At 40.2% G+C, this 14,075-nt stretch overlaps 1 protein-coding gene across 2 annotated transcripts in view; it reads left to right on the forward strand.

Moving 5' to 3' along the window:
• XKR4 (XK related 4) overlaps positions 1-14,075 on the forward strand; it is a 430,426-nt gene that overhangs the window by 402,871 nt on the left and 13,480 nt on the right. The window contains exon 3 of one of the 2 annotated variants that reach the window (XR_008536571.2): positions 8,540-12,015. Coding sequence is in view for 1 of the 2 variants with exons in the window: in NM_001033036.1 (NP_001028208.1) it covers positions 8,540-9,486 (947 nt within the window). In the remaining variant the exon portion in view is untranslated. 2 annotated transcript variants of the gene reach the window in all.

Here is a 14,075-nt window from a genome sequence, read left to right on the forward strand (position 1 = left end):
AGTATTGTGTTTGTTAGTTGGTTGGTTTACTTAGAAATTATGCCTTTAGGGGAAAAAATTATGGTGAGAATGTGAGGAGAAGATATATGTGTAATGAATGGTCATGTGATCATCTCACCTCTATAGTAGGGTTATGTTGTAAATCATCCATTCTTAAAACTACTTGTGAGAAGATACTTTAAATTTCCTCTAAAAATGTTGAAATCAACAGAAAGGATGAAGAAATGGGGAGAGAAAAAGGGAAGTCAAGATGTTTGCAATGATGTTGGGAAGACAGGGAAATGATATGAGAAAAGCTACTGTATGGCAAGTGTACTCATTCATTAAAAAGTCAAAAAAAAAAACAGATGTTGACAAGGATGTGGAGAAAAGGGAATGCTTATACACTGTTGGTGGGAATGTAAATCAGTACAACCTTTATGGAAAACAGTATGGAGATTTCTCAAAGAACTAAAATTAGAACTATCATTCCATCCAGCAATCTCACTACTGGGTACATACCCAAAGGGAAGGAAATGATTATACTGAAAAGACACCTGCACTTGTATGTTGATCGTGGCACTATACACAATAGCAAAAATATGGAGTCAGCCTAAGTGTCCATCAAAGGAGGATTGGATTAAAAAAAATATGGTACATGTACACCATGGAAATACCATGCAGGCATAAAAAAGACTGAAATCATGTTTTTTTGCAGCAACATAGATGGAACTGGGAGCCACTATCCTAAGTGAAATAACTCAGAAAGAGGAGGTCAAATACCGCATGTTCTCACTCACAAGTGGGAGCTAAACAATGGGTACATGTGGACATATGGAGTGGAATAATAGACATTGGAGACTCCAAAAGGTGGGAGAGTGGAGGGGGTTGAGGCTGAAAAATTACCTCTCAGGCACAATTTTACTATTTGAGTGATGGGTACACATAGAAGCCCAGACTTTACCACAATACAACATAGGCATGCAATAAATCTGTACTTGTGCTCTGTCGATATATACAAATGAAAAAATTAAAGTTTTTTTTTTTAAATGACAGGGGAAAATGCACTAATTTAGGAAGTTAATAGGCAAGCAGAGAGACAGGTGCTGGGGATACCGTGGTGAGCCACAGGCTGCACACCCTCCCTCCTGGGGTCACATCCACGCAGATACAGAGCTACAGCAGTCATGCCAAGGTATGTTAGGACCAATGCAGGGTGTTAGGGGCTAGAAAAGGTTTCCCAAAGGAATGAATGATGCTTCAACTGAAAATTGAGGAATGAGTGGGAATTCATTGGAGAGAGAGGCTTTTCAAGGGCGAGCGCAGTATTTTCTATCTGTGGGAAGAGAATGCGGCTTTACGTAGCATTTGAGAAATGGAGAGATGGCAGTGTGGCTGGAGCACAGAGAGGCAGGTACAAGACAAGGCAGGAGAGCTCCGGTGGGCCCAGAGAGCTGCCAGGTCGGGCCTTCCAAGCTGTCCTGAGAGAGGCCCAGCCATCAGCACAGCTGTTCTGACTCTGGAAATAAAGAGAAAGGAGAAGTCAATGAGAGCCCTTTAGCTGATTCCGTATGAAGGATGCATTTGTTGTTTTATTCTCTCTGCTTTTTTGTATGTTTGTAAATGTTCATGATAGTAAATTTTTAAGTTAGAACAAAAAAAAAGGGCCCTTCTCACCAGCTGCAATTTGGTTGTGAATGTGGGCCAGTGACCAGAAGTTTCTCTGAGAGTGCAAACTTTGGCTTGCCTGTCGCAGGGGAAGGTTATGGCCTCCTTAGGGAGAAAGAAAAAGACAGGCTCATTCTCTTCGTGGAAGAATCAAAGAATTCGAGCACTTGGTTAATTTACTGAGCCTCTTCCATCTAGAGAATTAGGCTGTACATCCTACGAAGCGTGCTCTGGGGATTTCCACGAATTCTTGTTTACACCCAGACCACAAACAACACAACAGGAGTTCAGATTTTATTACACAGTGATTTGGCATTTGCAGCTGAAACTGAAATTGCAAAGAAGCAGAAGAGAGGAACAATAAAGAACCATGCAAATCTTTTGAACACTTCATTCTCTCTGTGGTTCTGGCTCTACATTTGGAATACTCTTTCTTTTTTTCCTTCCGTCCTTCCTTCTTTTCCCTCTAAGTGTCAATTCTGAATATATGTTAAGCACTTTGCAATGCTCAAGGGGACAGAAAGATAAACAAGTATTTATCCCCGCCTAAAAGACCCCCTGTAGTGAGAAATACAATAATTAAACAAGCACAAAATGAAGCATAATTATAAAGTGGGATCCATGCTCTTAAGGAACAGGAATGGGTACTTGGTATGGAAACATGTCTGTGGAGAGACCCAATTTACATCTGGGGGCCAGAGATAGCCCTATCCTAGTCTAGAGGTTTCAAAATCAAAGGGACTCAGATTATAATGTTTTCAAGGCGGGGGGGTTACAACCGACATTAACCCTTTATCCATTATTTCCAACAGGAAATAATGCATAAGTTGAGATGATAGTTTTTGCCCACCACACACACCCACTCTCAACCATACTCTAAGCTATCATTTTTTATAATCCTAATACCGAGAATTCTCTACCTCTCTCATTTAAACTGCTTTTAGACACAAATTAGAGGAAGGTTATAGGAAAGCAATTTACTGGTGATGAAAAGCAGAGTTTAGTGATGTTGAGTCCGTCTAACGGGCCCTGTGGGAAGCCTTGAAATCGAATCTGAATTTGGAGCAAAGCCACAGGAATCAGAGCAAAGGTAAAGAAAAGAATAGTTAGAGCAGACAACTGGCATTTAAATAGAGTACCTTCCTTTCTTATTCTGAGCTTTGCTTGTGCTTTAAGAACATATGTGGAGTTAGATTTGGGGAACACCAAACATGTCATTAATACAATTTTTTTTTTTTTTTTTTTGAGACAGAGTCTCACTCTCTCGCCCAGGCTGGAGTGCAGTGGCACGATCTTGGCTCACTGCAAGCTCCGCCCCCTGGGTTCACGTAACACAGCTATTTTTAAAATAATTTAATTCCATACTATGTTCAATAAGAAGAGGAAATAGATGACAGCAGAGTTAAAGCAGGGGAGTGGGGGAAAGAAGGGGAGGAAAACAAGGGCATGAAGAGAGATGCCCTAAAGGGAACATAAACCCATGAGAAGCAAAAAGAAGAGGGAAGAAATTCAAAATTTTGTTGTGCACTTGGACTACATCATATTGATTTCTATCAGTTCCCCTTGCAATGTTAATTCGCTAATGAGCTAGTGTTAGACCCATAACTATTATTCTGAAAAATCTTTATTGAAAATGGACAAGTATCTTAGACATCTGAGAAATTAGCCTCTGGCTTACTCAGCAGTGTCTACAATAATTCAGATGCACAAATCTGAAGGGCTAGAAGTAGATATCTCCTAGTCTAGAGTTTCAAAATGAAAACTCTTGGATTATAATATGTCCAAATTCCTTTACCACCCGTATTCAAAAAAAAAAGAATCTCTCTACATACATATCTATTTGATAATCAGTTCAAAATGATGGAATAAACTGTCATACCAACTTTATGGTCATTGAACTGTTGTATTCAAAGTCAGATTGATTAGTCAGGCTGTGATACAGTAAGAAAGCAAAGACATCTGGATCAGCCCGACTCAGTTCAGTGACAGAAGCAATGCCCTAAAATGGTGCACATTATGAACACATGGATTTGGGTGACTTTGGACATGGCATTTCAGTCAAGCTGCACATAAAATCCTTTTCTTAGAACTGTGGCCACCTATCTGGAAATTCATGTTCCCTCTAATTCTGAGAAGGGCATTACGCTAGCAACAGGGGGGGATAAAGGGAAGAAGAATTGTGTTCTTTCCATGAGAAAGCAAATGTTGTCACCTACAGCCAGATTGCTTCCAGGTATTTCATCGTAGGCCCGTGGGGTTTCAGGTCTCACAGTCAGACACACAGTACTGGGGCTCAGAAAGGCTGGGAGTCCAGATGGGCATTTGATGTCTGCTGGATTCAAGACATGGAGTGACTGAGGTCACCCAGAAAAAGGCTGAGAAGGGAAGAGGACTGAGGACTGCATCCCAAGCAATGCCAGTAGCTAAAGGACAACCAGACCAAAATGGGGGAACAAGAAACAACAGGAGGGAAAACAGGAGACACATCTGAAATAAAGAAGAGGAGAGAGAAAAAAATCACACCAATGGTGTTTCTTGGGATAAAGGAGGCTTGTTACATGTTTGTAAGATCTGGGGAAGGCGCTCTTATAGAGGAGGAGATGGAATCCAGAGAAAGGCAGGTTAACTGTTAGCGCCCTTGTTTAGGAAGCAGGAGAGTTCGCTTTGGAGAAGGACAATTTTCACCCAAGATAAATGGGAGGCAGGAGAGAGGGAAGATAACCTCTCAAAGTGAGAATCAATTTCTTTTCTATAAAATAAGATTATTGCACTAGGTAAGCTCTAAGGTCTTATCACCTATTTTCACATTTTAAGAAATAATATATAATCCCTTTTAGTCCCCTGTAGCTGTTTTTATAGCTTGATCTTAGAAGCAAGTTTTCATGAGTGATATACTATTCATTATTTTGAAAGAAAAGACTGACAGACCCATTATATATTTTTTCCTGGGGCCACTGAAGGAATCGTCATATTTTAGTATGATGATCCTGAAAAAATACATTGTTCGATGTCACTTATATATTCCTGCCTAGCAATGCAACCATGAAGAAGCAGCAGGTAAACCCAAAATTAGGAACACCTTTTTTTTTCTTTTTTTCTTATTTTCTTCAAACAATGTCAGTGTCATAAAGTCAAAGAAAGTATTTGGAAATAATCCAGATTAAAGAAAACTGAATTAATACAACAGCTAAATGTAGTACCTGATTCTAGACTTGATCCTGTATAGGGGAGAAAAATTTTGGAATGGACATTGTTAATGTCAATTGGTGAAACTAGAATACTGATAGTGGATTTTTTTAAAGTACTGTGTCAATGTTAAATTGATTGAAGTTGATAACTTTATGTGGTTATGTAAGAGAATGCCCCTATTCATAGGAAATAAACACTGGTATATTTTAGGATAAAGGACCATAATGTATGCATTTAATCGCAAATGGGTGAGAGAGAGAGACAGAGACAGAGAGAGGGCAATGATACAGTCAGTTGACAATTAGGGCAAATGAAATATAGATGTTCAATATAATATTTCTAGTCTTATAATTTTTCTGTAAGTTTGAAATTATTTTCAAATAACAACTTAAAATACACATTAATAGCTAAAGGAGTGCTCAGAGTCCTGTGTTCCAGCACTGTGCCACTGCATATCAGAAGCTCCAGAGAACTCTAAGAATAAGGCCATGCCTTGCTGAGGAAGTCTATCTTGGCATTGGAAAAAACTGAGCTCGTATTATGTGTATAAAGAGCAAAAGAACTAAGTGTTCTGTGGCAGTTGTGAATTTGTGAAGTTGTAAGGGTCTTAACTTGTATATGACCCCATATTTTCTGTTCAGCATATATTTGTCTTATAAAAATCAATTGTTAAACAGAAGAAAAAGTAAATAATAATCAAAGGAAGGCCCAGCACGGTGGCTCACGCCTAAAATCCTAGCACTTTGGGAGGCCAAGTCAGGAGGATCACTTGAAGCAAGGAGTTCGAGACCAGCCTGGCCAACATGGTGAAACCCCCTCTCTACTAAAAATCCAAAACTTAGCCAGGCGTGGTGGCACACGCCTATGGTCCCAGCTAGTCAGGAGGCTGGGGCATGAGGATGGGTTGAACCCAGGAGGTGACGGCTACAGTAAGCTGAGATCGTGCCACTGCACTCCAGCCAGAGTGAGACTCTGTCTCAAAAAATCATCATCATCATCATCAACACAGGAAGAAGAGAAATTCTCATTGCTAAAGCAGAGAATTCATAAAGAGGGTATCACAGGGACATGAAATTTCCCTTTGGTATAGATTTTTTAAATTGTAAGATATAGAGACAGCAAAGCTGATAGAAAGCCTTCATTTTTCTACGGCTACAGTATCATCTTAACAAGTTCCTGGAGTGTCAAACGCAGGCTGAATTACTCTTTTAGGACACGCAATAAAAGGGGTAGAGATTACAGGGTAATTTGAAGGAGGCTTATGTTTCTATTCTCTTAAATCTGACAACAGATCATATCATCATTTCATGATACTGTGTACTTAAAGTTTTCTCACTATTTTTTCACTGCTTTGGAAAGCAGCCTTAAGTAACGTCTTCCTGTGCAAGCTGGTAGAACCATTCTGACCACCCCGCTAACAACCCGGCTTTGGTTGGCGCGAGCCTGACCGGCGGTGCAGTTATCTTCCTGAAGGCGGCGCTGTGCCCCAGCTGTGCTGAAGGAGGCCGGCGTGCAGGAAGGGGAGGGGCGTTCCCGGGCAGAAACCCAGCTGGGCGCCGCGTTTAAAAGCACAAAGGGAGCATAGTCTAGTGAGAAGCTACACGTTTGCAAGTGGTACACATAATAAGAGAGATATGAGCGGCTTCTATGCCCTACAAAAGCGTCGAAATTAAAACGGCACAATCTTTTGTTCTTAAATCCCCAGGTGATAATAAAGATGTTCGCATAGTCGTTATCCCATTACCTTTTATTTCGCATTTCTCTCACCTTCTTTTGTCATTTTTTAAACTTTTTCTCCTTCCCCCTCTTTCACTCCAGAATTTGTTTTATAATTGATGTCGGTGTTTTCTGTTGCTTAGAAATTAAATTATCAGAAACTCCTTTGTATACTGGTCTCTAACTGATCTATAAATAGCACCACAGCTGCCTGTGACTTACAGCAATTAAAGATTTTTGTGCTAGCCAGAAAAAGAAAAGAAAAGAAAAACCTGAAGGTCCCAGTGTAGCATGTCTAGTTGTTCTGCTGGCTTTATTGGGAGGAAATATGAGAAATGGCTCTTAGAAAATATTTTCCTTATCAATAATTGTTCTTTGGAGTTCACCTTACTCAACGAGGATGTATCAGAAATAATTATTGGGGTTGAATGTATTTCCTGTCAATTAGTGTGGTCTTTTTCCACAAGAGTACTTTCTTTTCATTTTTCAAGGATCATAGACAACAGCTCTTCCCTATAAAAATATTTTTGAATAAAAAGTACCAATTCCATTATAAGATCTTGGCAATCAACATATCTTCTATTATATCCAAAAGAAGAGAAAGGCTTTAATGGGGCCTGGTTATGATTAATAATAGATTTGGTGAAGAAAAAGCCAGGCAGACTTTAAAATAGATGAGACCATTCTTAGTCTTGGTGAGTCTTGGTTCAGCTCATTAGGGAAGCCAGCTGCGATGCAGATTGGCATACCATTTCTGTGACAGAGGAATTTCCCATAAGAGCTCTCTCCTAAAGGAGGCCAGTGTGTTTTTAGGTGAGCCCTGGCCACATCTGGACGATACAGATGAACTGTGCCATACAGGAGGTGGAACAAGAGTCGAGGAAAACAATAAAAATGACTTTTAACATTTGGAAGCCTACTTTTAGAGGGAATACCAACCAAATGGGGCCAATAAAATGATAAAATAAGAGAAGTGATTGAAAAATAATTTCAGCACAATCTTTCATCTATGAAGAGCTAAGAGATGGAAGACAGGGAACGGACATGTCTTCTTTCATGGGAAAGGCAATAAGGAACAGATAAAGGCTGTAGGAAGAGTGCCAGATTGCACTAGGACAAACTGTGCACCAGGTATCACAAGAAACATTGCCAAGGATGTTGTACAGACACCTTTTATTTTTAAGAATGCATAAACTGTCTTTTGTGAATAAACTACATTTAATCCTGCTTACAAGCAGAAAGATAAACCAGGTAGTCCCTGATTTCTTGTGATTACATATCCCCTTCAATCATGGAATCACAAAGCTGACAGAGAACTTTGGAGATCACACACTTTATAAATGAGGACACCCATTTTAACAATAGTCCAAGGTCATGGGGGTAGTAAGTGGCAAAGTTGAAGCAACAACCCAGTTCTGACAGCCTCCGGTCCATGGTTATTTTCCCACTTCACAAAATTACCTCCTTAGTCCATTTACACCAAATACAGAAAGTTAAACTCCATCCCATTTCCAGGTCTCACACCCATGCTGGGTTTGAGTAGCATTCCTATTAGCTTCATGACTTCTCCATATGGATGAGCCTTAGAGAAGACGGATACGAGGATCCCCATCTGAGTTAAAACACAAAGAAAATCCTGGTTAACATGGTGAAACCCCGTCTCTACTAAAAATATAAAAAATTAGGCAGGCATGGTAGTGGGCGCCTGTAGTCCCAGCTACTGGGGAGGCTGAGGCAGGAGAATGGCATGAACCCGGGAGGCGGAGCTTGTAGTGAGCAGAGATGGTGCCACTGCACTCCAGTCTGGGCAACAGAGTGAGACTCTGTCTCCAAAAAAAAAAAAAAAAAAAAAAAAAAAAACCAAAGAAATTAAGAGTCTTTGCTGAGGTCAAAGCCAGTCTTCCTCAAGCCCCCAGCTCTGTGTGACTTCCAGGAGTCATTGCTGCAACTGATTTCTGACAGACTGTCTTCCTGTTTGCCTTTGTAGGTTTCACAGCGGCAGCTTCCCTCGTGTCCCTGGCCTGGGCCTTGGCCTCCTACCAGAAGGCCCTCCGGGACTCTCGAGATGACAAGAAGCCCATCAGCTACATGGCCGTCATCATCCAGTTCTGCTGGCACTTCTTCACCATCGCCGCCAGGGTCATCACGTTTGCCCTCTTTGCCTCGGTTTTCCAGCTGTACTTTGGGATCTTCATCGTCCTTCACTGGTGCATCATGACCTTCTGGATCGTCCACTGTGAGACAGAATTCTGTATCACCAAATGGGAAGAGATAGTGTTCGACATGGTGGTGGGGATTATCTATATCTTCAGTTGGTTCAATGTCAAGGAAGGCAGGACACGCTGCAGGCTATTCATTTACTATTTTGTGATCCTTTTGGAAAATACAGCCTTGAGTGCCCTCTGGTACCTCTACAAGGCTCCCCAGATTGCAGACGCATTTGCCATTCCAGCGCTGTGTGTGGTGTTCAGCAGCTTTTTAACTGGCGTTGTTTTTATGCTGATGTATTATGCCTTCTTTCATCCCAATGGACCCAGATTCGGGCAGTCACCAAGTTGTGCTTGTGAGGACCCAGCCGCTGCCTTCCCTTTGCCCCCAGACGTGGCCACAAGCACCCTACGGTCCATCTCCAACAACCGCAGTGTTGTCAGCGACCGCGATCAGAAATTCGCAGAGCGGGACGGGTGTGTACCTGTCTTTCAAGTGAGGCCCACTGCCCCATCCACCCCATCATCTCGCCCACCACGGATTGAAGAATCAGTCATTAAAATTGACTTGTTCAGGAATAGGTACCCAGCATGGGAGAGACATGTTTTGGACCGAAGCCTCCGAAAGGCTATTTTAGCTTTTGAATGTTCCCCATCTCCTCCAAGGCTGCAGTACAAAGATGATGCCCTTATTCAGGAGCGGTTGGAGTACGAAACCACTTTATAAAGCAAAAGGAGTTGCAGGACCCACAACATCCAGATGAAGGGGTGACAGCAGGGCTGTGGCCATAATGACACTTCATCCTAGAGCAGGGCAGTGAGCCGTGAAGTTCCTAGTGGGACCGTCATCACCATTATCATTTGATCCTGTCGGCTGGGGGCGGCTGGTCTCCTTCAAAGCAGCTGCACCCGAGAGTCTCTGACTCCACCTGAAAGAATGACGCTGGCTTAGTAGGACTCTCCATTGCTACCAAACTCCTCCTGCACGGTCTTGGGTGCACCCACCAGAGGGTACTATTATTATGGAAAAATTTTGCCTCCAATCATTAGGGTGTCTTGATGGCGTTAACTGATCTTTCCATAAAAATAGATTCAGTCATACACACATACATACACTAACACACATAAGTTACACCAGTCCTCTGTCAAAAAAGCTTAGGTGACTTTTCTTGATGCAAAGCTCTGATTCCCACAGGAATATAAAAACAAAGAAAGAGGGAAACATCCCTCGAGAAAAAAAATAGCATTGCTTAGAAAAGAATTCATAAACCATTTTCTCATTTGGAAATCCATACCATGTGTGAAAATCCTATCCAACGGACAGCAAACCCAAATGTTGTCTACACATGTGTTAGCATTGATGGAGTGGTTCATTTTCTACACATTTCAGGATTTGTTTTATATTTTAAATTTTCAGTTGCGAACATCCTTTTTGACAGAAATCCTATGCAGCCCATGTACGGCTTTCAACAAGACCAAGGAGCTCAATAACTTCATGATGTAAATTAAATAGTAATCATGATTCAGTATTCAATTGCAAAAATGTAACAGGTACACAAAGAGGAAGTGGGGAAAAAGGCAAAATGAGAGTCTGATTCCCAGGCATGTGCAGCGCCCATTGGGACATAACGGCAGTGCGGCGCGAGCCAGAGGAATGGGCTGGAACCGGATCTGTTTCCAGACGCAGAATGAGTGGCTCTGTGTGACCATAGGCAGACGCTGACTCTGGAAGACTCCGTGCCACTCCTTTCTAGTGCCAAACACCATCCAACCACAGGACTGACGTGGAAGCCCCAAACAACTGAGAATGAGTGGCATGAGCCCCCTAAAAGCAGGCGAGAGAACGAGCAATCAAGTTCTCCACTGTGTACAGACTTTTCCTCCCCCCAATCCAAGGTCAAAGTGATGTGTCTTTTAGAGGCTTTGGGACACTTTTTAGTAAGTATGAGCAGACAAATGCAATGAATATGCTATGAAAAAACCCTTCTGAACTGAGAGAGGGCTTATCACTATATCCAGCTAAGATGTGTATTTGAATCATCTGTAAAGTCGCACTCTTACAACAAGCTTCTGGGTTTTAAATACCTCCGTACAGCAAGTAAACGTTCCCCGCTTTCTGTTCTCAGTGTCCTCGGTCATGGTGCTTTTCGTTGCATTAAAAGTGCCGGTCAAACTTTGATAGTATTTTTTTATAGTTGGTGCAGAGTGGAATAACTCATGGATTATTTCAATATTTTTGTAATAAAAAATATAGGGTATACACATAGGCATCATCACATTTTTTATAGACCTGGAATCGTTTAAAATACTTTAAGCATCATAATTACTTGGGATGTCAGAAACTGGTCCACAAATTCCATCAGCCTGCCTCAGCAGATTGAAAACATTTGTCTCTTGCAAGATCACCCTACTTTGCAAGTTGGTGCCCCCAGGAACCTGGCCAGGGGTGCTATCACAATATCAGGTGAAGAGAGAATCAGCTTAAATAGAAAGGGCTTGTCAAGACTGGCCAATGTTTCCCAGGAAATCAAAGCTGTAAATGATTACTTTCATCCATCCATTATAACAAACCTGACCACAGTGGAAGATGTCTTAAACTTCCTTCCCTGGTTTTATATTAACCCAACTGATAGATTAAGTATTAGTCAAACCACTAAAAAAGAAAAAGAAAAAAGTTTAACTTAATTATTCGGTTATTTGGACCTTATTCACACAAAGTAGTCCAGTTCTCTAGCCACCACCTGTAATGGGTGTGTCATCCAGAGACTGTGTCCCCACGATGACATCCACAGGAAGTAACAGAGGGCTCAACCTAGGACTTCTTTTGGTACAAAGCCCCAAATCAATTTTTTTAAAAAATAGACAATTTTTATAAGTAGACATACTTCCTAGTACTCCATGATTTGATCCTCCAAGCAAGATTTCCACTAAAAAATACTAATCTTTTGTTGGGATGTGGAAAGATTACCTAGTCACCAGTAAAGGCCCAGGAAAAGGCTCTTCTTGTCAGCACATGGTGAAAACATTCCACCCCCACTGTAGAAGGAAAAAACGATTTTGGCAAATTCTTCACTTTTGTGCAGAACCTTGAGTTATTAGCTTCATTGTTTCCAAGACAACTTTTAACTGATGATCTTTGGAAATTGAGTTTCTCAGTTGAACTGTACCTTTGATTCTATGAGTAAATCACAGATTACAGTCTAATAGAGTCAATCAATCAACACAAACCCAACAGGCCCCATCATGCTTCAATCATGTAAGTTCTAAGTTATTTCTCAACTTGATCCCTCATTCAACATGTTAAGAGTCAGAATGAATACTATGTCAATGAAAAATGATGTACTGTGCTTTGACTTGGAGGTGAGATTGGCAGTCAGGAGAATGTAAGGAGGTTGAATTTTTCAGTGATTTCCCAAATACTGTAAATGCTCTGTTATCCGACATATTTGGAGATTATGATGTTTTAATTAGGCATGAATTCTTGTTAAGGAAAGAACATATCCATGATGTGATGAATTACAACCTTTCAAAAGATTACAAGAGCAAAACAAGAGATAAATCATGATTTAGCCTTGCTTCCATGATTCAGGAAGCACTACACTGCCATCAGACTGTTGTGGTAATAACAACTTTTACTCGTTTTCTAGATGCACAGATAACAGAGAGTTTAAAGTATTCGGATTTAAAGAGACATCGTCAATGTACAAAGAAACAAAGTTTCATTTTTGTATTTATATTTTAATTCTAACATTTCCTTTTCAATCTGCCATTAAACCCTCCGCAGACAGTAACTGGAGAATCCCAAAGGAAAAAATTGGAAATGCTGGGTTCCTTATCTGCAGGCTCCTTTCCGTGTCTGAGTCCACTTTGATTCCATTTAAGAGGGAGATCTGCTCTTACTCACTTTTTGCATAGGATCAGGAAATTTTCTAAAGGAACAACATTGTAATTTGTTTTACTTTTAAACTTGCATTTCTAAATATGAAACCATGTTTAATGAATATATATAATGTGTGTGTGTGTATCTTAACCATAGTGACACTTTAAGTGTTTGTGTGAAAGAAAAGGAAATCATTTTTCCATGTAAGTCAAAGTTTAGTCTCCCAAAATGACTATGTCCTTTAAATCCTCTTTGCTTATTTACTTAACTACATACTGTCTAGTTCAATAGCATTGACTTTGCAGACACTTAGTTACTACTCATTTGTGATAAACGCTGTTAACCCAACAAATATAATAAATTCTCTTACTGACATGGCAAGAATATATAATTCAAGTATTAGCAAAAGATAATCTGAAGATAAAAGTAAAATGAAGTATTTTATGGTTAATTTCTAAATGCCCAATTTATTTTGCTCTATGAGTAAAGGAAGTGATTGCACAGAACAATTAAAAGTGAATGAGAATAGTTGAAAACTCAATGGCTGTTTTTTAAAAATGATATGTGCCTTTTAAGTGTGTGTCTGTACATACATATATGTATATATACGTACCTATATATGTATGTACACACACACACACACACACACACTTTCCAACTAAAGTAACAGAGATGAAAAGGATAAAGTATATACTGCTTTTGAATGTATATAAAGTGGTACGTTATGCATATAAATTGTACATAAACTTTTTAGAAAAGAAGCATTTTCCTGCTCCTTTTTCAAAACCAACCCAAGCTTACAGTCCATCTATAAGACCAACACACTTACGAACTTCAGTTGGAAATACCTAAATATAATTCAGCACTTCTTAGCTCGAATGAGTTTTATCACTTCTTAAGGATCTCATCTTTTAAACAGCTGAATAAAATAGTTCTGTGTCACTTCAAAGTTTCTTTCTCTGAACAGATTGAATTGAGCAAAGAGAACCTCTTCTGTCCTTACCAGGATTGTGTAAGGTTACACATTTGCTTTTAAATATACCAAATGCCGTTGAATGGAAACAAGTTCTGACACAATGTTTAGACAAGAATCCAGAGATTTTTTCTAATGAACCATTTTCTAGACTAAATATATGCTCCCTTGCATTTTCCACATATCTTTGCCATTAGCCATTGCTGTTTCTATATAAAGCTTGGATGAGATGCCTGCATTTTTATGTGCTAAGGAGAATTCCTTAAAGCCTTTTTAAAAATAGCTCATACTGTCATTCAGATTATAGCTCAGAGGATGGTTGAAGCGCATGGTGAAAACACAGGAGGACTGGGGTGGTCATTCCTATAATTTCAGTGACAGATGCAGATCAACGTTCCTTTGTCTCGGCAATCCAATGTCATTTTTGAAAACAATCAAAAAGATCGCTTGTGTCAGCTTCTGA

The sequence above is a fragment of the Pan troglodytes genome, chromosome 7 (genome assembly GCF_028858775.2).
Source record: "Pan troglodytes isolate AG18354 chromosome 7, NHGRI_mPanTro3-v2.0_pri, whole genome shotgun sequence".
In the NCBI taxonomy this organism is placed as follows: domain Eukaryota; kingdom Metazoa; phylum Chordata; class Mammalia; order Primates; family Hominidae; genus Pan; species Pan troglodytes.